Raw genomic sequence first — 25225 nt, forward strand, 5'->3', positions numbered from 1 at the left:
TAGATGTATCCCTGAACCATTGAGAGTCACACAAGCACTTGATCATTTGTTCACGTTGAGAGAATAAATTCAAGGAGTTGAATTTATATTATGATATAGTAAATTCAAGGATTTGAATTAATGATAATTAAATTTTGAGAAAAATAAATTCAAAGAGTTGAATTTATGAGATAGTAAATTCAAGAAGTTGAATTTATGAAATTTGGAGATAATAAATTCAATGAGTTGAATTTATAAAATTTGAGAATTTAATTTATTAAACTCGAAAGTTGAGTTTATTAAATATTAAATTTTGGAGGTGATAAATTCAAGGAGTTGAATTTATAATTTAAATATTAAATTCAAATATTGAATTTATGATGGATTTAATTTATTAAGCTGAAAAGTTGAGTTTATTAAATATTAAATTTTGGAAGTGATAAATTCAAGGATTTGAATTTACAATTTAAATATTAAATTCAAATATTGAATTTATAAGGGATTTAAATTAAATGTAATGGTATATGCATAATGGGCTTGTAGGAGTACAAGACCAACATACATATTATTAAGGTTCTTAATTGGACTTTAAAATATTAATTAATTAATTAAACTAGTTGGACTAGAATAATTAATTAATTAAGCCCATTAAGTGTTTAATTTAATCAATGGGCCTTAATCTTATATATATGTGTATTAGGCTTAGGGTTAAACATAATTCATTCAAAATTTTTCGAAAAACCCTAGCCTCCACTAGACTTCAATTTTTAAAAATCTCTTCCCTTCTCCTCTCAAAATTTCGGTCTCCATCAAAAGGGTTTTGGTTAAGCCGTGTCTCGTTTTTAATCTCCAACGTTAAAACTTCTTCCAAATATTCTAGTGCTATTTGGAAGAGGAACAAATCTTCTAGTCGTGGACTTGATTAGAAGGATTAAAAAGGATATTTGAAGAAAGTTCATAGGGAATTCATCAAGAGCTAATTCCGCTAACACTACACCAAAAACGGCATCCGTTGTCGTAGCCTTCTTAAAACTGTTGTAACCGAGGGTGTTGTTGAAAGTCCGTTCAACGACAACTGTTTTTATCCGTTGTGATAGGTCCAATTAAAACTGTCGCGCCGGTTTTATCCCAAACCGTCGCTATTTCAAAATTACCGACAAACCGTCGCTATTTCAAAATTACCGACAGTTCATTAAACCGTCGCTAGTTCAAATGAGCGACGATTTACTTAACTGTCGCTAATTTGAAATTAGCGACAGTTATCAATCAAAACCGTCGCTAATATTAGTGACGATTATTAATCACAATTTCCGTCGCTAATTTGTTTCGAAAAATAAAAAAATACTTTTAATAATTTAATAAATCTAAAAAAAACTTATAATCGAAAATAAAATCGTGTAAAAGAAAAAAATTTTAAGTGTTGTGAAGTAGTAAAATCATGTAAGAGAGAAAAATTTAACGTGTTGTGTGAAATTGTATAAGAGAGAAAATTTTTTGAAGTATTATGAAGTGGTTATAAAAATTTTAGGTGTTGTGTGAAATTGTGTAAGAGAAAAAAATTTTGAGTGCTGTGTGAAGTGATAAAATGGTGTAAGAGAGAAAAATTTTAAGTGTTGTGAAGTGGTGAGAAAAATTTTAAGTGTTGTGTGAAGTGATAAAATGGTGTAAAAGAGAAAAATTTTAAGTATTGTGAAGTGTTGTAGAGGAAAATGGATCGAAAATGTGATATTTATAGACAATTTGCGACGGTTGTTGTTTAAACCGTCGCTATTGGCGACGGTAATGTTGAAACCGTCGCATGAGTTAAATTTGCAACGGTTTATATTTAAAATGTCGCTAAAATTAGCGACGGTTTCAGAACACTGTCGCTAATTTTAGCGACGGGTTTTGTAAAACCGTCGCTAATTTTAAACATGCGACGGGTATTGTTAAAACCGTCGCTAAAATTAGCGACGGTTATTTTGAAACCGTCGCTAAATTTAAAATTAGCACCGTCGCTAAATATTGCAACGTTTTTCAAAACCGTTGTCGATTATCCAAAAAAAACACGCTAATAGACAACGGTTCATCTAACCGTTGTCATTGACCCTAAAAAAACGCTCAAAGACAACGGTTTTATAGAACCATTGTAATTGACCCCAAAACCGTTGTCTTTGACCCTGAAAAGACAACAGTTTTTAAACACTGTTGTCTTTGACCCCCCAAAGACAACGGTTTTTAAAAACCGTTGTCTTTGACCCTCAAAAGACAACGGTCAAAGACAACGGTTTTGGATAAAACCGTTGTTAAAAACATACGACAACAATAGTTGGAGCCGTGTGAATCGTTCACCAAATGTATAATATTCTAACGCCCTATGAATGTTTGAATATATAAACCATACGAGTGCCCAAACATAAATATATTTTGATTGTCAAAATAAAATAAAATTTTTAAAACTTCCGCTGCGTTTGGGCACGAGAGAACCGAGATCCAACAAAAGGTTACTTGAGCTTGAGACTATCATCTGTGATGTAAACGCCATGTTTCATTGCTAAGGGCACGATGAAGATGTTCGTTCATATAGATGAGCGATCATTTCATGATAAACTAAACAATCCTCATTCAGACTGTCCAAGTGGTTATCACTTATCGAATAGAAAAGTTCGCAGTTATGGTTGTACACTAATAGTCCTTTGATCCATGACAACATGAAGTCTCTGTGTACTAGCACTGCACTTTACTCGTTTACCGACTCCATTGAGGGTCATCATGTGGGGAGGTTGGATGTTGTTAGGATCGGTTAATATAGACGATAGCTGAATGAGTAAAAAGATGGACACAAAGAGTTTTATGGATGTTCAAAGACTTCAACTGCTCTTAGGTCACCCCTTCTATCTCAAGGATGGAAATTCATTAAAAGCCATTAATTGATTATAATGAACTGTAATAATCCACTTCAGTTGGACTTAAACAATGCCAAACTGAAACTCTTAATTTTTATTTTTACTTATCAGTTGATAACTGAATAGCTTAAATAAGTAGCCTGAATGTTATAAATAAATCAATGAAGTATGAGCAAGGATTTGCGATTTGTAAACTGAATAAAATTGAAAATGACTCGCAAATGACTGATTTGACCTTGTTGTTGTTCGTAATTATTCACCCTTTCACAACTGAACTCGTCAGCTATACATAGTTTTCGATTCCAACGGTCACATTGAATGCATTTAATGATTAATATCAGTTGAATCGTCTTTTGGTCCATGTACGGACCGTCAATTTGTCTGCTGAGATTCAAGTTTCAACTGATGACGTGAATAACTGATCAGAAGTCAAATTGATCGACTGATTAGCTCAGCTAGACTACATCATTTCTAAATGATGTCCTTTTAGTTTGAACGTTCTAGTTTAGTTTTCGGTTATGCTATACCAGTTCTGCGAATAACACATTCAGTTCTTGTTATCGGTCAGTTTGTCATTTTTCGAATCATCGGTTTGAGACTTTATTAATTCCTTCGAAAACTTAAGTTCTACTTGGTACATTAAATTGATAAGTATCCTTCAGTTCAGTTATTGGTTCAATTCAGGGATTCTGATCGGTGTCAAATTTATAAGTATCATTCGAAGGATAGTTCGTTGTCATCCCGCCCCCAAACCCGCTTGTTGGGTCTAACCCTCCCCGAACAAGGTTGTTTTAAAGACAGTTCGTTGTCATCTCTAATATTTATCATTTTACCAATGGATGCACATGCAATTTTAAACATATTAATTTTATAATTTTCGTTTTTTTTATGGTTATATGGTTATTTTAAATACAAATAATCCAATAATAATTTAAAAACTGAAAAACATACCGTTCTAATTGGTATTCAGTATGATTCATATATAGGTACTTGATGACGTATCATGTGGTCAAAATATGATAATTAATCTTGTTAGAAAGGGAAAACTGAAAATATGTTTTATGGGTGCCCATTTAGGTTGGATTAATTGTTGGTAAGACATACCCATACAAACAGTCCAATCCCAATTGGATAATCGTAAGAACTAATTGGGCCTTCTAGCCCAATAAGGGTCCAGTATTTCTGGATATAAATATCCTATAAAATTAGGGTTTGTGCGTCAGCTTCTCCCTTTCACACTGCCGGGAAAATGGTAAAGTTTTCCTCTCTCTGTACCTGGGATGTACTAGTTTTGGTGTTTTCGCTTTGTTTCTACATACTATGTTCTTGCTTTTTCGATGATTTCGCACGTTTTCGAGCTAAGATTTCGTGTTTTTGGCCTTCGATCCTGCTTCCTTGCGAGAAATTGTTTTTGACCTTTTAATTTTGTTGCTTTTATTATTTCTTTTAATCCTAGGAAATATTAATATTTATGGTTTTTTCACGATGAAGCTGCTGGAATGACTTTAGGGTTGCGACAATCCAGCGTTCCTTTTGCTGTATATATCTGTTTTCTGTATTTGATGCCACATTGGAACGAAGAAGAGCTTGTTTCATGTGAGGCTTTTAATGGTGGGACAATTGTTTTCTATGATTTGGATTCAGTTGGCTTCTCGTTGGTTTCTAGGTTGGAGTTTGGGTATTTGATTTGACAATGTTAGTATATTCAATGTTTTCAATGGGATTTCAGGCTAATAGAAGAAGCATGTATGTTCTTTGTTTCTTAATGTTCCTGAAGTTTCATTGAATCGAATGAACTATTCAACTGCTATAACTCTATGTTAGTCCGACCAAGATTTTCATAGTTTGGTGTGAAGTTTTCATTCTATGTGTTTATTTTATTTCTTCTGTGTTGTCTGGAAGTTTGTTTTGTTGTTGGTTTATGGACAGTGGTCATTTGTTAGTATTCCATTTTGAAACTGATATTTTACCATCTTGTATATCTGATAACTAAAACATTAGGGTGTAAGATTGTTACAAATACAGTGTTGCTAGTGAAATTACTGGATTTTTGTTAGAGATTTCATTTGTTTACCTTTCTTTGTTACTTAAGTGGTCTCTATAACAATGCATGTAGTTTCAAGCAAAAAATATTCATCATAATCTTGACGTAATAAAAGTCAGAGTTATGTCAAGCTAATATGGTGTGTCTGCCAAGTTTCTTATTTTCAGTTAGACAGTGGAATTGTGTATATCTAATTTATTTCTGTTTTAAATGTTTTAAATCAGCTGGATGCTCAAGCTCATCAATAATATCCTTCCTTTTCTGAAACCTCAGCTGCATTGGATGCTATCTGTCTCATTTTGTTTGCCAGAATTTTGTTTAATTACCTTTTTTTGGTTTTTTGATATCATTTGCAGCCGAAGCAGATTCATGAGATCAAAGACTTCCTTCTGACAGCTAGAAGGAAAGATGCACGTTCTGTGAAGATTAAGAAGAGTAAAGACGTGGTGAAGTTCAAAGTTAGGGGCTCAAAGTACCTGTACACTCTCTGTGTATTTGATCTCGAGAAAGCAGACAAATTGAAGCAATCTCTTCCACCAGGTTGTTGACTTCATCATCCCTGGTTTATATCTTTTTCGGATCATGTCTTGTTCCAAAAGTAGTTTGGAGTCATTGAAGTTATTTTTTGAACGAAGGATCCGGTGATCCAAGGAATGGATTCAAATTTTCGTTTTCCAGAATTTCAAAAATCACAGTATTGGGGGACTTCAAATCTTCTAACACGATTGAGAAAATATCTTGAATAGTCAAAAGGTTTGGAAACATTAAGAGCATGTTGGGATAGAGAAGCCATCTTGTTAAAACTGTCTTTTGGCTAAAAAAATCTAAAAGAAATGTCTATAGGAAGGAGACCGTCTTACAATAAGGTTGAAAAATCACTTGTTCCACAGGTTTCAGGGAAGGTCTCCTAAAATCTTTTTGTAGTGTTGCTAAGCACTTATTTTAAGTGTTCTTCAACTTCTAAATACAATTTTCACACATTTAATTGGTCAGAAGTTTGAAAGCACTTAATATAAGTTTTTTGCCCACACTACCTATATTTAGTTTTAAAAATCACTTTACAAAGTTTGAGATTAATAATGTATCTTTTTAAGAATTATATTTTCCTTCATTTGCATGTGGTGTTGAGGCAACTAATTTGTGTTTCGTTTCTTTCTCAGGTTTGGCTGTCCAAGACCTGTGAGCCTAGGAAGGATTTGCCAAAGAGTGGTGTAGCGTTTTCGAAACATATTTTACTTGTTCTATGTTTTGACAATTTTGAATGGGGCGAACTTAATCTCTGTTCCAAAATCATTTTCAGGGCTTTTATGACTTACATAAAATTCCTCTGTTTTTTTTTTGAAAGGTTTGCCTAATGTTTGTTCTTTTCAGGTGTCAATCTCGTCTCCCAACACCCAAATTATAAATAAATAGTACTATTTTTTTATTTTCTATTTCTGAGCAAATTTTCTGCCCTTCTGCATCTAATAAATAATCATTACAATCTTTTTAAACGTAAATAATTACTTGAATATGTCATTCCAATTTTTATTTAACACATTCCAAGTTGATAAAACTACCCTTTAGTCGATCTTGATTAATTCTTCAATTCCTTCCTAAAATAAAATATTTTATAATTATAATCTGTCAATATTTTCAAATTTACAATAATATACAAAACAAAATTCAAAACATTATTCATTAAAACAATATTTTATTATTATGTTCTAATTCAGTTTTTGAAAAAAATTAATATTTCATTAAATTTTTAATAATTTATTTCTTACTTTCTAATATTTTTATTGTAACTTTAAAAAATCAAACCTTTTATTTTATTATAATATAATGTAAGAGAGATATGGATATAAATAAGAATTTTTTATTTTATTATAATATAATGTAAGAGAGATATGGATATAAATAAAATTCTTATTTTAAAACAAATTATAAATTTTCATATTTGTAGTTAATGTATTTGTGTAAACACATTAACTGAACTGGTTAAAGCCGTTCCGGTTTCGGATCCGGAATCGATTCGAAATTTTAAAAAATAAAAAAAATGATTTTAGAAGTTGGGCCGATGGCTACAATTGTAGTCTTTGGCCCAATGGCTAGGGTCAAATTCTTTTTTTTTTTTTTTTAATTTTAATTTGGCCTGCAATTTGGGGGCCAAGTAGCAAATTTGTATTTCCTCCACCCCATACAAAAAGTTCATTATTTTTCAAAATTTCCACACAACAATCTCATTCTTCTAATTTTATATTTTTTTTGCACCCAATCTCCTATTTTGTATTACTTTTCAACTCATTTTCTATTTTCTATTATTTATAGGGATGTAAATGAACCAAACTGTTTGTAAGCTATTTGAAGCTCGATTCGATAAAAGCTCGTTTGAGTTCGTTTAATGAGCCTCGTTAAGATAAACAAACCAAACTCAAGCTTTACAGTATTCGGCTTGTTAGCTCGTGAACATGTTCGTTGGTAAGTTCATGAGTAATCTTTTAGATGAAAAAATAATAGTTTTGATATTTGATTTATTGATTTTGCATATTATTTATGAAATATATAGAAATATCTATTAAATTTATTTATTATAATAAATTTACAAATTTTAATAAGAATAATATATTTTTCTTTAAATATATAATTTATTTTTAATTAATTTAATGAAAATTTAAATGTATAATTCATATTTATTAATCTTGTTTAGGCTCAATAAAGGCTTGAATAAGCTCGTGAGCCATGCATATATTCGTTAAATAAAGCTCGAGCTCGGCTCGATTATAAACGAGCCAAGCTCAAACATTCAAGAGTTCGGTTCGGCTCGACTCGATTACATCCCTAATTATTTACTACACACATCCACTAAATTTAATTTAAATGATGTCGTCTTCAACTTTGGATTTTAGTGAATATTTTGGCTACATTCCCGAATTTGACGAAGTCAAACTTGGTCACAAAGAAGAAAAGGCTACGAAACTGCCCAGTGAAGGTCATGGGAACTTTCGGACATCGTCATCCGCCAAAAGAAGCAACACAGTGGCAAGCACGAAGACGGGCCGAGCAAAGCGAAACAAAATTTGGCATCACTTCGACATTGAAAAAAAAAGTAAGTACGAACTACTCTTTTGTTGTGTGTAGAATTTACAAAAATAGATATTCTTACAAAATGGGTAGTGGTGCCGGTGGTACAATAACTTTGAAAAAACATTTGGTCAAGATGCATAAGCTTGACCCCGATACTTTGCAGTCATTTGATAGATAACTAAATCAACAATAAATTAATCCATTAACTACAAAAAATTTCACAACTACAAAATAATTTTTTAGAAAATCCACTGTTAAATTTGTCACGAAATGTTGTCAACCATTTTTAATAGCCGAACAAGAAGGTTTGTTGAACTTACTAATACTATTCAACTTGATTTTCACAATATTTCTAAGCATAAACTTAAGAAATATTATTTTGATATGTATAAAGAATACAAAAATTCATTAATTTCACATCTTTTGAATATTACTTGTAAAGTTGGTTTCATAACTGATATTTTGCCAAATATAAAATTGGAATATTATCTTGTTGTTACATGTCATTAGATTGATAAAACTTTAACTATGCAAAAAAAAATATCTTTAGATAAATTAGAATCATCACACACCAGATACTTTATAGCTAGACATGTTTTAAATATTGCGATTAAATACCTTAAAGATTCATTAAGACCAATTTTAGCATACGATTTGTAAGGTCCAAAATACGATAACATAATCCAACTACATGCAAATCTAAGAAAAATAGAAAATGCCTAATTAAATTATTTTAATTGCATTGATTAAATGTGGTAGGCATGTTTATATGTTTAAAATATGATTTTCTATTAGAATACATAAAACAGTGTTTTCAAGGGTTATTCGAGACGTGGCCGACGAACAAAGACAGGGGACTGTAATGGAAAAATATTTTTGTTAAATGATTATTTTTAATTATTTAATAAATGGTATATTTAATATGTACTTTTCAAAAATGGTTTCTTTTGAGATGCTTTACATGTCGAGTATTATTTTAAATCGGCATTCGATGTTTGACGAAAACAAGGACTTTTTGGAGGATCAGTTAATATTTTCGAAAATTTTCTTAAATGAAATATTTTTCTTACTTTCAAATGGGTCTAATGGGCCTACTGTACTAAGGTTATTGGTCCCAATTGTCTACTTTATTATTTATAACCAAAGTGGGAATTTCCAAGCCCTAAAACTCTTCAAACCACACGTCTCCTACACTAAGAAACATAGGGTTTTCTCTCCCTAGCCACACACACACACACCCTCACGATTAAGGCTTCTTCACGTCGATTTTGAAGGATAAAACGCAACAAGGTCTTCCCGTCTCTCCGGCAACGTCCTCTCACATCTAGGATTGAATTTTTGTGCATGAAACATGCAAAGGTACGCCTTATTCCTTCTTCTCTTATCGTTCATACCATATCATATGTGAATAAGTGTTCTTGCATGAAAAATTTGATGTCCCTTTTTATATTTTTGTTTTATGGCATATACATGGAAAACTGTATTCTTTTGACGTTAAACTCAATGTATTGATGATGCACAAGGGGCTGCCAGGTTAGGGACGATATGGGCTTGGTTTAGGGGCTGTTAAGGGGTCCTAGATGGGACAGTTAAGGGCTGGTGTGGTGCAAGAGTAATGGCCAACGAGTTGTGTCTCTTGAGGGCTAGGACATGCACATTTAGGGAAAAAATAAGGGAGAAGGCTGTGCAGTAGCTGTCCAGGCGAGGGGATGAGCTCTTGAGCATCCTAGAATCAAGCCATGTTGGTCCACGCATGGCCGGGCAGGCTTGGAAGGACAGGCGCACGGCTAGGGCACATCCTAGTCGTGTCGCGCGCGTTGGAGAGAAACCATGGACGTCCCCGTGCATGGCCCGCTAGGTCTGGTCCAAATGGGTCCTAAGGGGTTTCGATCTAGGTCCTAGCATGGTTGGTTAGGGTCTGGTCACGTCGGTTTGGATCTAGGATCGAAGGAGCTTGGGATTTTTTGTGCTACAGTTTGGTTGACATGTACAGAAAAATTCAGTAGGTCTCTAGGCATTTTCGAGGATTCTAAATGGCTTGAATTGGGTTGAAAAGGGGTTGATTAGGTGTTAGTAAGCTATGGTGAAAGTTTGGTCAAGATTCGGGATGATTCGGGTTAAAACCTGGATTTCGGTTCAAGTTTTAAAACGAATTACGAATTTAGTCAAGGGGCTTAAGTTTACGTCTAAGAAATGTTCATGGGTGTGTTTCAAGGTGTTATGGTAAGTTTGGATGGATTCAGGTCGAAGTTTTAAGGTCCAGGGGTAAAATGGAAAACTAGAGTTTTAGAGGCAAAACAATCATTTTACACCTGAAAAATATTAGGAGTCCTAGTAGTGTCCTAAATGCTATAATGGATGTTAAAATGTTTATTTTGAATGGATATGAAATTTTTTGATGGAAAATGATAAATGCTAAAAGACGTGTTGCATGCTTGGTTTAAAAGGAAAATGATAATTATGCATGTATTTTATAAAGTGATGGAAATACTGAAAATTTTTTGAATGAAGTGACTTAATTGTGACATTAAGGAAATGGAGATTCGTGAGGGACTAAGCCCCAGTGGAACCCATTTACGGTACTAAGCCCCGTGGGAACCCAACACCGAATTTCCCCAGGCCAAGGCCTAGTAACGGAGAAGTGGTTGCTGCTGTCCCCGCCAACTATAGGCTAAGGCACAGAACGGAAAAGTGGTTATTGTTGCACCGCCGCCTGGTACCATGGTAGAGCTGAGATTGATCAATCGACCAAAGGATGAAAGGATAGTCAGAATTAACGAACGGATTTCACCCCAAAAGGAAATGTATATGTATATGGATATGTTTATGATGAAAGGAAAAGCATATGATGAAAGAAAATGTTTAAGTTTATGCATGTTCATGATAAAACTGTTTTATTAAAAGTATTATTCATGGTTACATGTGGATGTATACATATTACTTGTTACTATGTTTAAGGCTTGCTGAATCAATATACTCACTAGGTGTGAATGATGCAGGTGATGATTTTACTGTTGAGACATGAGGGTAGGATGAATGAACTAACTGGACGGATGATGCACTAACCCGATGACTTTTGCTAGTTTTTTCGCACAGTTATGCTTTTACAGTACTTTAAAGATTTTCATGACTTTTGGAAGTAAGAGTGGTTTTTGAGAGGATTTATGACGTTTATGCTATTTCTTAAAAATGCTAGTTTTAGGTTTGGTTTAACGTTTACGATTTTATGAATTTTACTGTAGTTACTGAGTTTTGAGTAAAATAAATGGTGAATTTATTTTAATGGTGCAAAAAATATATATACATATATATGTATATGTTTCGGCCTTAGTATATATTAAAAAAAATTCTAGTATATTTTAAAGAAAAACGAGTTAGAGACGTTTCACAATTCGATTCATGTTAGATGTGATCTCATATTATCAACTTATATGTTAAATGCTCATTTGATAAATACACGACTACTACGATAGAAAAATTCAAAGTATGTGCTGATTTATTATGTGAAAAAAGGTATGATCGTGATTGAAAAACATACTAATTGCTAACAGAATTAGATATAACAAATTTTCTCTTCCCGTTGACACTCGATTGAATTCTTTGTATCACTTGCTTAATACTTTGTTACGTTTTAAAGATTTACTTACAACGTATTGAAACAATGTTGCAGCAGAAGCTTTAATATTAACTGACTCTTGTCGAGATATTTTGAATAACTGTGTTTCTTTGTTGGAATTTTTTAAAAGACAACCAAAAATTTTTCTAGCGTTAACTATCCTATTGCAACCATGCTTCTACTTCTACTTTTCAATATATTTTTTAAATTCATTAAATATTGTACCGATGTTCTTATGAATTATTTTATTTCAAGTATGAAAGATAAAATTTTAAAATATTGGGAGACTATCACAATTATTCATGGCTTAGCAATCTTGCTTGAACCTAGTCAAAGTCAATGTGGCTTAGAAATATTTTGTGAATATTATGCTAACTTTCTTAAGAAGAATATTGACGATCAAAAGAAGACAATCATGCATTCTCTTAAAGAATTATACGTTTTGTACGCTAACGAACAAGGTGGAGCTAGTGACTAGCTGGAGCCGCAGGAAGATCCGAAAATAAAAAGTAAAATGAGAGCAATCAACTTCTTTCAAAGTTTGAAACGACGATAGTTGAAAAGAAATTCGTTACAAAAATACAGTCCAGTGAGATACAGATCTATTTAAGCCAATATTTCAGAATCCATAAAATTTCGATGTTCTAGAATGGTGGAGAGTAAATTCGCAACTTTATTCAGTATTAAGAGCAATTGCAAGAAATGTCATAAAAGTTCTGAAATGTCTACTACTAAACTACTGATTTTTTTAAATCACCAAGTCTCAGCCAAATATATATACACAAAAATACGTATAAATTTCGAACCATGCATTTTATAAAACAATCCAACTACTGAATAAAATAACTACAGTTAAAAACCTTAAAAGTGTAATTGACTGAAACGTTTACTGTTAAACGTAAAATACCAAATATAATAAAATTTGCCAAAATCCCTCGGCACGGTAAAATCATCAACCTTTTAAAATTGTTTAAACATGTCCTCCAAAAAACATGTAATACGGAAAAATACAAGGTCCTCGGGTTTCCCGTGCACCCTTAGCTCATTCCACTCAGTCCTCAGCATCTCCAGTCTTCTCATCAACATGATCACCTGCATCAATCACACATGATGAGTTAGACTCAACACACCTAAACCATGATAACAAAGTACGTATACATATCATGCAACAGTGAAAAGTACCTAAACATAAACATAAACATATTCATATCATGACATCGTAAATGTAAACATTTTTTTATTGAATTCAGATCATTAGTTATGACTTTCGTATCAGCTATTGGTCAATGGATCCAACTACGTATAACCATGGTACCAGCGGCAAGGATATCGGCGACACTTTCACACGTTAACTGAGCCTTGGCCTTACATGTTTCATGTTCGTATTAGTGTTCGTCTTAGTCACAATAAAATCACCTCCTTCAAACATGTCATCATATTCATCACTTATTGTAACGATCATGGGCCATTAGGCTGAACCAACATGGGCCTCGACCCACGCCCATGCATCGCCACTCATAGAATATCCAACTCCTGGAAAGTGGTTCTTTTCGCCTTCCCCAACACTGGAACCCAGGACCTCCAGGCATAAGTACCTAGATTCTTAAAGTGTTGGTACCAGTTGGGCTAATTGTAACGCCCCGAAAATTCGAAGGTCCACACGAACTACATGCATACAAGTTATTAAATTCCTTGTGTATTTTAATTAATTGTTTTAATTGATCCAATTAATTATGTTGTGCATGTTGACATGTTTAAAATATACTTTTCTACATGGTTGCATTAAAATGTATTTTTAAAGGTTATTCGAGTTGCGATCGAGGAACGGAGAACGAGGGCTGAAAAATAGAAAATGTTTTTATTTGTTAATTGTTTTTAATTTTTTAAAATAAGAGTGATGCTTTTTCTTATTTTTAAAAATAAGGAATTTTGAGGTGATTTTATACGCCGGGATGTAACTTTTATCGGTATACGATTTTCATAAAAAATACGAACGTTTTGACAACCCGACTATTGATTTCACAAACTTTATTAAACAAAATAATTTTTAAAAACACTATTGGGTTTAATGGGCCTAACTAAACTTGTTAATGGGCCTAAGCTACCATTAGTATTTTAATTATTATTTAAAGTTCAAATCACCCCACAATTTAAAACATAACACACGTCCCTCACTCCCCTAAACTTTTCAAACTCTTTTCTCCCCACCCAACTCACGGTACACACAAGAAATCAAGCAACGAAAGCTTTGAAAATTGCTAGGAAATTCACCCAAGGTTTCTCGTTGCCGTTCTTCGCTTCGTCAACGAATTATCATGCGTTAAAAATGCAAAGACATGCCATAATTCTTTCTTTTCTCATCTTTCACACCATATCATGTGTTTGATACATGATTGCATGAAAAATATGATACACTTTATTTATTTTCGTTTTTATGGTTATACATGCACAAAACTAGAGTTTTCTCTTTTTAAAACTCCTCTTATTGATGCACAAAGGGGCTGTCATGGTAGGGTAACTTGGAAGGAAATTTTTGCAACGTTTTGAGAGGCCATAGGAGGCTGGACGAAGGCTGCACCAGTGGGGCAGAAGGCTTGGACGAAAAAATAAAAATAAGAGTCCTTGTGGGCAACGGTTCTTCGGCTAGGGTGTCCTTTGCGAGTCATGGTTGTGGCTACTGTTAGGGCATGGCTAGGAGTCCTAAGGGAGTCGTATAAGAGTCCTAGGGTGGCTGGACAAGGGGTGGCTCGAAGGGTTAGGCGATCGCATGGGAGTAGGAGACATACGCGTGTAGGAGTAACAGTTTTGAAGGGCTGGGATTGTTGGGGCTGTTAGGTCCTGTCCAGCAATGTGTTAGGGGTTCATTCATGGTCCTAGGAAGGGCTCATAGGGGCTGGTCGAGTCTCTTGAGGGCTAGGGTCAAAAAGTACAAGGCTAGGGTGGCTAGGGTTTTCAAAGGAATAAGAACAAAATTTCAGTAGGTATCTTAGGCTGTTCATGGGTTCTAATTGGCTTAATTTGGATTGAAAAAGATTTAGCTATTGGTTAGGAAGCTTGGGTTCAAGTTTGGTAAAGTTTGGTTAAGTTTCGAGTCAATACGAGTCAGAACCGAGATATACGTATAAGTTTAAAAACGAATCGAGGAATCTATTGAAAAGCTAAGTTTTAAGCCTAAGGAATATTTATGGGAGTGTTTTAAGGTTATATGTTAAGTTTGGAATGATATGAGACTTCGTCTAGAGGTCTAAGGATAAAAACGAAAAATTACGCTTCTATCAGTAAAACGGTCATTTTACACCCGAAAGTTAGTAAACGTCATGATAGTGTCCTGAATGCTGTTTTATATGCTAATATGATTATTTTAAAAGTATATGGATTTTTATATATTAAAAAGTTTATTTTAAAATGTTTATGGAATTGTTATGATTTAATATGTTAAAATGTGTATTTTTAATGTTTATGGACTTTTATGACGTTAAAATACTTATTTTAATTGTTTATAGATTTTTACGATGTTAAAATGTGTATTTAAAATGTTTATAGATTTTTAATATGTTAAAACATTTATTTTAAATGCTTATGATTTAATATGTCAAAATGTTATTTTAAATGTTTATAATTTAATATATTGAAATGTTGGTTTTAAATGTTTATGGATTTTATGATTTAATATGTTATGATTTATTATTTTAAATGTTTATGGGTTTTTATGATAAAACGAAAATGTTAAAAGCTATGTTGCATGCTTGGTTTAAAAGAAAAACGTTATATGCATGTTTAATTTTTATTAAGTGATGAGAATACGAAACGTTGAAGGAAGTAAAGTAATTGTGACTAAATATGTTGGAGATATCATGATGGTGAAGGTCCTAGTGGGAGCCCGACGATCGTATTTCCATTGATACGAATACGAATAGGTTAATATGTTAATACGTTGACCAAGGCTCAGTTGACCGGTGAGAGTGTTGTTGGTGTCCTCGCCGCCCAGTACTGTGGTTTTTATAGATGGATCCATCGCCCAATATGAATACGAATATGAATATGTTGATACGAATATGGATATGGATATGGATATGGATATTGATATGAATATGTTTATGATGATATAAAAATGTTTACGAAAATGTTTAGGAAAAGTTTATGGAAATGTTATTGTTTAAAGTTGATGCATAATTATGAAAATGATTTATTTAAAATTTATGCAGCATGAAAATATTTATGTTTAAAGTTTTTGCATCTTCATGAAAACGATATTTTAAGTACAAGTATTTTTCACTGTTGCATGTGATATGTATTTATATTACTTGTTATCAAGATTATGGTGTGTTGAGTCTTTAGACTTACTAGGTGTGATTGATGCAGGTGATATTGATTATGAATATGATAATGGAGGTCTTGATGGTTGATCTGACTGGACTGAAGGTGCATATAACCCGAGGACCGACGCTAGCTTTCCGCACGAGTTTATGATTATGATTTATGTTAAAAGATATTTTTATGACAATTTATTTATGTTTATGAGTGGTTTTGAGAGGTTATAATATGTGCTATACTTTTTAAATAATGTTTTTAGGTTTGGTAAAATGTTAACGATTTTACGATTTAAACTGTTTTCTTTTGGTTTGCAAATGTTAGTTGATTGTTTATTTTTTTAAAAAAATGGTGTCAAGGTATTTTAAAATATATATATGTATATTTTGAATTATGGAGATTAAGGAGAAAAAAAAATTTCTAGCACAATTTAAGAAAATGAATAGCAGACGTTTTACTTATAAAATTTCATTCATATACATACATTTTCTTGAAAACAAGCATGCAACGTATTTTCAGCATTTTTTCGAAAAAATTCCATATTAATTTCAAAATAGACATTTTAAACATACATTTTCAGTTATCAGGGCACTGTCAGGACTGCTAACTCAATCCAGGTGCAAAATGATCATTTTGTCCATAAACCCTAATTTTACCATTTACTAATGGACCTTAAAATTTCGACTCGAATCAATATAAACTTATTAAAGCATCTAAAAACAAACTTATAATCATTTCATAGATGTAAACTCGAGCTTATGCATTAAATTCTATAATTCGTTTGAAAACTTGGACCGGAGTCCCTGTTTTAATCCGAATCAACCCGAAATGCAACCAAACTTTCCCAAAATTAAACCAAGACTTGACCACAGCCTATCAGCCCCTAAACAACATATTCCCAGCCATTTAGGATCCTCAAACTCAACTGGACAGCTGCTGGATTTTTCCTGCACTACAAGGTCGAAACCCTAGTTGCAATCACAAGCCAAAAACCCAACCCTACACCGAACCAGCCTGGACAAGACCCAAACCAGACCACCCTAGGACGTTATTGGATCCTTTTGGACAGATCTAACTGTGGTTCATAGCCCCATGCACGCGGACGTTCATGGTTCACCCGAGACAAACTAAAACCAGAACCTTACCATCCCAATAACCAGTCCACTGCCTCATGTCTATTCCCGAAGGAAACATCATCAAAAGAATGTACATCTTGTACAAAATCAGCTTGTTCATGACTGCTCTCCGCTGCCAAATTCAGAAAAAACCACAGGAGGTATGTCTGATCTTGATACCTTTGTGACTGAGTACATTGAACCCGATGATAGACCAACTGCCTTGAGGAAGGGAGTCCGAACATGTACAATGCATCCTATAGGTGATTTTGTCTCACTTAATCGCTATTCTCCTGTATGTCGTCCTTTTCTTTCCACTATAGACCAAAGTTAGGTTCCAAGGGACAATGATGAGGTTCTCAGTCATTCAAACTGGAAGGCTGCTGTTTATGATGATATCAGGCACTGGAAAAGAACAATACATGACACATCTCTGGTCTCCCCGTTGGAAAGAAACCTGTTGGATTCAAATGGATCTTCACAATCAAACATAAGTCCGATGAAAATATAGAACTGTTGAAGGCAAGACTTGTGGCTAAAGGGTATACACAATCTTATGGTATTGATTACGAAGAAATTTCGCTCTTGTTGCTATACTTAACGCTGTTCGAGTTTTATTGTTCATTAAAGAAAATTTAGATTGGCCTTTGTATCATTTTGATGTTAAGAATGCATTTCTCAATGGTGACCTTGAAGAAGAAGTGTACAAGAACATTCCTCATGCTTTGAATCAGCAGGTACGACTAATAAGGTGTGTAGATTAAGAAACTTCACTCTATGGGCTCAAACAATCACCTAGAGCCTGGTTCTATCGATTTACAAATGTGTTGAAGAAAGGTGGCTAACTCAACGTCAATCTGATCTCATGTTATTTGTAAAACAATCCAAATAATCTAAGATTGCAATCATTATAGTGTATGTGGATGACATTGTACTTACAGGAAATCATTCATACGAAATGGCCGTGTGAAACTCATTCTCTCGAAAGAATATGAAATGAAAGACCTTGGACTTTTAAAGTATTATTTGGAAATGGAAGTGGCAAGATCATCTCTGGGTAATTTAATTTGACAACGAAAATATGTTCTTGACCGACTAAAAGAATCCGATATGTTAGGGTGCAAGCCTCTGGATACTCCAATGGACCAAACGTCAAGATAGGTATGAAAAAAGACAGTTCTCCAGTTGATAAGAGGAGATATCCAAGACTAGTAGGCAAACTTATATAACTAGCACATACACGATTGGATATTGGATTTTGTGGTTAGTTTTATCAGTCATCGGGTGTTGAGATATCTAAAAAAGACTCCTGACAAAGGACTACTCTTCAGGAAATCATCTATCCGGAAAATCAAAGTGTATAGTGATGCAGATTGGGCTGGATCTCCTAAAGATAAAAGCTCAACGTCTGGATAATGCACATTTGTATGAGGGAACTTGGTGACATGGCGGAGCAAGAGGCAACCTATAGTTGCACGTAGTAGTGCTGAAGCAGAGTTTCGAGCATTGTCTAACGGAATTTGTGAAGGAATATGGCACGAGAGACTTCTTGATGAATTAAAGGTGGAAGATGCTCATCCTATATATAGAAGTTATGTGTGATAATCAAGCTGCTATTAGCATCTTTAAAATCCTGTCCATCATGACGGAATAAAGCATGTTGAGGTTGATCTACATTTCATAAGTGAGAAGATTGAAAAAGCGATGATAGACCTCTGCGACACTCCTACCCAATTGCAAGTTGTAGATATACTTACAAAAACACTTCGCATGCTCATTTATGAAGACTTGGATTCCAAACTTGGCATGATCAATTTATATGACCTAGCTTGAGGGGGATGTTGAATAATAGATATTGGATTATTATCAAATAATTAGATTAGATTGTAATTTATCTATCTTTGTATTTTAAACTGTTTTAGATTAGGATATTTCAAGGTTCTCAAATTTGCTAAGGCCAGCGCCTAGAGCCTAGGCCGTCTAGGCGGGGACTAGGCACTGTTAGGTGGATTCCACGGTATCAAGAGATTTGTAATGGTTCTTAGATAAATTTCAGCCCAAACTTTGTTAAAATCCAATTGATACCTGGTTCATTCCTCTTACTTCTTTTGCTTAAGGCGCTTCTTCTGCTTAAAGACGTGTCAAGATAATAGGCAATGCAAGGGAAATCAAAATAAAGAAAAAAAATTACCTTTAAGGCCTGATTCGATTTTCTTATGTGTGTAGAAGTAAGCAGACATAGAAAATGAGAGTTGTGTGTTAGGGCAACCGCAAACTAACAAATCGTGGTTTTAATTGTGCTTTCAATTCAAAAAAATTAAAAGTAGAAACCTATAATTCTTTCTTATGGCATGTTTAGGTTCAAAAAAAATTCCTAAAACAACTCTAAACACCTAGGTCCGCTTAGGCCCGCATAGGCGCGCTTGCCGCCTAGCACCTTTTCGGTGCGGTCGGAGGCGGCCGACTAGCCGAGATTTAGAATAATGCGATATTTTGAATTCTTCTAGATTAAGATCGTATATCATTATTTTTCTTTAAATTTCTATACAGTACTATATTTTAATTCATTCAATGAAAACGTTGGTTTTTTCTCCCCAACCTCGATCCTTAAAAAGCACACATTCCTTTCTAATTACTTAATCACTGTCATTATCTCTGTAGAAAGTTCTCTTTCTATTCCATTTTTTGTATATATGGTTTAAGTCGGAAGTGTGTCAATAAAATTCATCGTCAAAAGATCAAGACTTCGTCTGTCCTGCTTTCCTTAAGTCAGATGCTGATACCTTTTGCATATTTTCTCTTTTTCCTTAATTCCCACGTTTCGTAGTTTTGTGGAGAGGTTCTGCTTTAATGTTTGGGAAAAAAATATTTTACTAAAGATTTAGAACTCTCACAATCCCGCAATTGATGCCTTACTCTAATTTTTGGAAAATAAGCAGGCTTCTTTTTCTTGCTATAGATTAAATTGCATCTAAGTAAAAAAATAATGTCCGACAGCCTGAGCGCTGTTAGGGCTAATTGCAGCAATCCCCTTGAAAAGTTTAAAAGACATAAAACCTACTAGAAAATATTGATAGGCTAATACATCCTTCATTTTACATAGGACATTTTTTGCTTTTTTACAGAGGGTGTTGATGCAATTAGCCTGCACTGTCATTCTTAGATTGCCACAGGATTTGATTTATACTTGGGCAATTGTTGAAATCAATTAGGGTGGATATAATTTAATCAAATTGATTTCATCTGAGAATGACAAATAGTTTTGTAAGAGGAGTTCTTGATATGTTAACTAGTCTGTTTTCTTAATATATTTGTCACAACTCACAAGTGACCTGACAAATTGCAAATTTCTTTCGCTTTAGCAAGTTGTTTCAGTTATCTATTGTACGGTTTGAGTGGTAAAATCAGGCATATTGCTGGTTTTTATCCTAACATTGTCCTATCAAATTTTAGTCCATTGATATTCAGGCTTTCCATGGATGATTTCTTGGTAGATGTTTTCTACATGAGATTATATATCATGATTCATGGCCTAAAAAATGATTTATTAGTTTTAGCGATAGTTCCTCTCAACTCCTTATTAGAATTCCCTGACAATGATTCTATGTCTTATGCTGTTATTTATTTTTCTTATCTTTATTATTTGCAGCACATATTCTGAGTTACGTTCATCAGCAGAGGAAAGTAATCCACACCCTGCGGTGGAGCAGTTCTTGTCTCTGCATGCAAGCTTGAATAAATCTTTTGTTCTTGCCGATTCCTTATCAAAAACACTTTCCCTTGATTCTTCTTGTCATGAAGAAATATCATCAGAGGAAGTGTTGAAGGTCACATCTGAGGGACGTAACCTGGCTGCTTCTTGGGTCAATACTGCATTGGGAACCAATTTGTCTCACTTCACGGCATATCATAGACTCGGTACCCCAATCCCATTTGCTACCTTGACTCTTTCTCCAGGATCGAAGTCACTTTCCAGCAATCAACCAGTTTTAGTACTCGAGAAGTCTATTAAGAACACTTCATCTAAAACCTTGACAAAACCCCACCTTACTTCTAATTCTAAGAATTCTTCAATAGAAACGCCACGTCGTGTAAATGACGGACCAACTGTTGGTCAGAATGTAAAAACTTTACTCCATTAGAGTGGGTCAAAGGAGACAGCCTTGGTCAGGCTGTGGAGTTGTCTAAAGTACTGCAGATGGAGTCACAAGACTGGTTCTTAAGTTTTGTTGAGAGATTCTTGGATTCTGACGTTTATTCCTCATCTTCATCTGACAATGGTCAACTAGCTGGCATGTTGAGTCAGCTCAAGAGTGTGAATGACTGGTTGGACGAGATTGGATCTGTCAAGGATGTGGATATGCCACACGTCTCCACGGAGACTATTGATAGAATACGGAAGAAGATTTACGAGTATCTTCTCACGCATGTTGAATCCGCTGCTGCTGCGCTAGGTGGTTACACACAAGCGTCTCCAACAATTGAAAAAAGAGCAAGATGATCAAGTCTTTAGATCACTTATGACACCTTTAAAACTATGGATGTTTTAATCTTTCAAGTGACTTAAATAGCTCTCGTTTAATGTTGATTTGCAGATGAGTAGGATATTGATTTGAGGCTGGTATTTGATAAAAGGTTCAAGATTTGCTTATTTAGCGTTTGTGATTTTTTAACATCTTCCTTCTATAAGAATATTCAGCAATGGAATGAGCCTTTTGTTGATACTATTTCTTATGTATGACAACAAAGTTTATGCTTATAGTAAGTTGAACAGTAGAATATAGATTAATTTTTGATCGAGCATATTTGGTTTTGTTTTTATATGGAGTCACTGGAGTATAGTTCTTTACAGGAAGTCACAGTCGAATTAGTGGATGCTTGTTGCACATCTTGATTTTCAGTCATTTGGTATTGACTTTTTTTTGAGTATTTTTCGTTGTACCAAAATTATGCATAATACTATTCATAAAGCATTTGAATCAGTGTTACAATCCGAATACCACTTTTGTAGTTGTCACTAAAATAATCACAAAACTTATATTATAATATATGAGGTTCATAACGTAACGATAATAAGCTATCCTCAATTTTGGGTTTCGGGCTTTTATGGGATTCTTCATGTGTCATTACTTATAGCATTATATCATCCCTGAAAGTTGATTTTTTCGCTTTCTTAACACTCGAACTCAAAACCTCCAAGGTTGTGTCTTATGTTTCTAGAGTACCGAGTACTAATTGAACTAAACATGAGCTATCCTCAATCCTCATAAACTTTTCATGCCCTATTACTCATAGCACTATCCCTGTAGTACTCAAAAATCAGTACACGAAGATCGGATGCATTATTTAATGAGTTAATTAATTTAAATGGATTGAATGATGTATTCAACATGTTTACTTTAGTTTAAATATTTACATGTTTATTTTCTTGGGATTTAATTGTATTTCTCGAGTTTAAGATTTTCAGACGAATATTCGATGCTCGGCCGGAGATAGGAGACCAGACACGATTAAGGTGCAAAAATTAAATGTTATATTTTCATTTTTATGCCAAGAAATTATTTATTTTCAATAATTTATGAATTTTAGTATTTTAAAGTCAAATTTAAATAATTAGATGAATTAAAATATTTTTAAGCATGATATTAGCAAATCTCCTTAAATAGGAGCTTTTATTCTTATGCATTATGTTTAATATTCTATTAAATTATTTTAAGACTTAATAAATTTGTTTAGTTAATATTTAATTAATTTGCAAAGTTTTTTTTTAAAAAAGAATAAAACATACACTCGCGAACACACACTAAAACACACACAAAAGTGAGAAGCTAGGTTTTTGGCATCCAAGTAGCCTCCTCCACTTCTCCACATATACCTGTAATATTTTGGTGAGTTTTCACAAGTTTTTTGCAAGAAAAACGTCTAGCAATCGTCATCCGTTCATCTTCTACATTCCCACGCATCTCCTACTTGTTATATATGTTATTTGATGATAAATATGCATGAAAAACGTTTCACTACATGAAAGTTTGAATCAAAATCGTTTATACACATGCTGAAATTTTCTGCACAAGTTCCTTCAAGTTTTCATGAGTTTTTGATGCGTAGGATTCGTGTGGATCGTGCGGACTATTGCTGGTGTATATGAGGATGTATTAGGATGTGTTTAGATGTTATTTATCAGTCCTTGAAGGGTCGGAAGTGGCCTGGTCGAGCGAAAGAAAAGGCGGAGGGCAAGCTGCTGCCGTGGGGGCTGTTTTCGGTGTTCGGCTGGTTGGGGAAGGTTTGGGCTGGGCTAGGGCTCGTGGCTATGGTCTGGACGATGTCTTAGGGTGTTAAGGTGGTTCTGGTCTTTGTCGTTTATGGGTTAGTCGGGTAGAAAAGTCGATTGAGACAAAAAAAAGGCAGCATGCGCGCGAAGTGCATGCAAGGGCATGTCACGTCCGGTTGCTCCACGATGTCGACGTGCGACCTGAATTGGTAAGGACTATATCAATGGATTGGTTAGGGTCTAAGGTCATGGTCTAGGGCTTGGTTAAGGGCTGGTTCGAGCAATGGTAATTTGGAGCCGTATAGAACCCGAACGTGTCGAAAAAGGGCCGAATAGAGCCTAGAGTTGCTTGTCTTGTTCCGGGATGGTTTGGGGTTGTTCCAGAGGTGATTCTAAGGCTACGGACAGGGTGTTAGGTTGCTGGTCAAAGTTGAGTCGAGTCCTGAGTCATGGGGGTAAGTCACAAGTCGTTTTATTTAATTCAAGGTTCGTACGGATAAGATGCAAGTTTATTGGATGTTTTGAATTGGAAGTTATAAGTGGTGACAGCGGGTCCAGGGGTCGATCCAACGAGGTCCACGACATTATTAAATAAATATAACGTGCAAGAATATTTATTTTGAGGTATGTAAGTTGTCTCGTGGCTAAATTACGCATGTACGGGTCTGGAAGCCGAAGAACGTGTCCGGAGACCTTTCCAACTTATCTTATGATTGGTAGTGGATATCCAGTCTAAGGAATGTTGTTATCTTTGTCGGCCAAGCGTTATGGTGTTAGTTTGATCAAACAAATTATATTATGGTGCCATATTTCAATGAGCAGAACTCTATGCAAAATGTTTATGTTTATGTTATGTCAAGCTAAGAATGTTTTATGAAAATGTTTATGCAGGAGTCACACCATATTTATTTATGTATATGTAATTTACGTATCTTGTATGTTTAAATTACATGAGTTTTTATTATGTAGTATTCATTATTCACGGTTTATGCATATTGAGTCTTTAGACTCACTAGACTTGATTGATGCAGATGACGTTGTTGAGGAGGCTGGAGTTGTTGACCAGTGAGCAAGCTCGGACCGTAGGAAATGCACGCCCAATGGCCTTGCAGTTTATGAGCTTTATGCATGTTAGAATTGACTTAATACTCTTATTTATTTTTTTTCATTTTGGTTGGGAAACAAATTATTTCTTTGGGTGTTTTTAAATATTTATGGAAGTCTACGTGAGTCAATATTTATGTAGGGATGTAAATGAACCAAACCGTTTGCGAGTTATTCGGAGCTCGTCTCGATAAAAAGCTCGTTTGAGTTCGTTTGTAATCATATCAAGTCAAGCTCAAGCTCTATTTCGAGCTCGAAAATTTAATCAAAGCAAGCTCAAACCTAAGAATATTCGGCTCGTGAGCTCGCAAACATGTTCGATAATAGGCTCGCGAGCTCGAGCTCGGCTTGTTTATGTGGCTCTTAAGCTCGAGCTCGATTCGTTTAGGTGGCTCGTAATCTCGAACTTGGCTCATTTGTTGAGTTGACAAATAAAAATATTAGTACTAATGTCAATGGAAGGAATTGAACACAAAACACAGTTTAAAAAAAGATGAATTTACACCACATAGTCGCAATTACATTTTTAATTTTACTTGCATATCTTTATACTAAAATGTTCTTTAAAACATAATAAATTAACAGAAATACACCAACTTATTTTTTTCCTCAAAAAATTTACATCACCAAGTCATATACACGTTGAGTAACTTACAAATTATTATCCTAAAATATTATATTAAATTGAATATAATGAATTTATATTTATTAAAAATAAAATTTATTTGGAACATAGCGAATGGAGTATTAAAGGAGTAAAATTATTGCAATGCTATTTATATGGTGATATCAGTGACGAATATTTTTTGATAGATGTATTATTTTGGGATGTTC

At 34.1% G+C, this 25225-nt stretch overlaps 1 protein-coding gene across 1 annotated transcript; it reads left to right on the top strand.

The window, feature by feature from the left end:
• The first annotated feature begins 4073 nt into the window (after positions 1–4073).
• Positions 4074–6286, top strand: LOC140960939 (large ribosomal subunit protein eL38z/eL38y-like). Its single transcript, XM_073419264.1, has 3 exons — positions 4074–4116; positions 5265–5448; positions 6069–6286. Exons 1-3 carry the CDS (start codon positions 4114–4116, stop codon positions 6089–6091), a joined length of 210 nt encoding a protein of 69 aa, XP_073275365.1. The 5' UTR covers positions 4074–4113; the 3' UTR covers positions 6092–6286.
• The last annotated feature ends 18939 nt before the right edge of the window (positions 6287–25225 follow it).

Source organism: Primulina huaijiensis, chromosome 16 (genome assembly GCF_012295235.1).
Source record: "Primulina huaijiensis isolate GDHJ02 chromosome 16, ASM1229523v2, whole genome shotgun sequence".
Taxonomy (NCBI): Eukaryota; Viridiplantae; Streptophyta; class Magnoliopsida; order Lamiales; family Gesneriaceae; genus Primulina; species Primulina huaijiensis.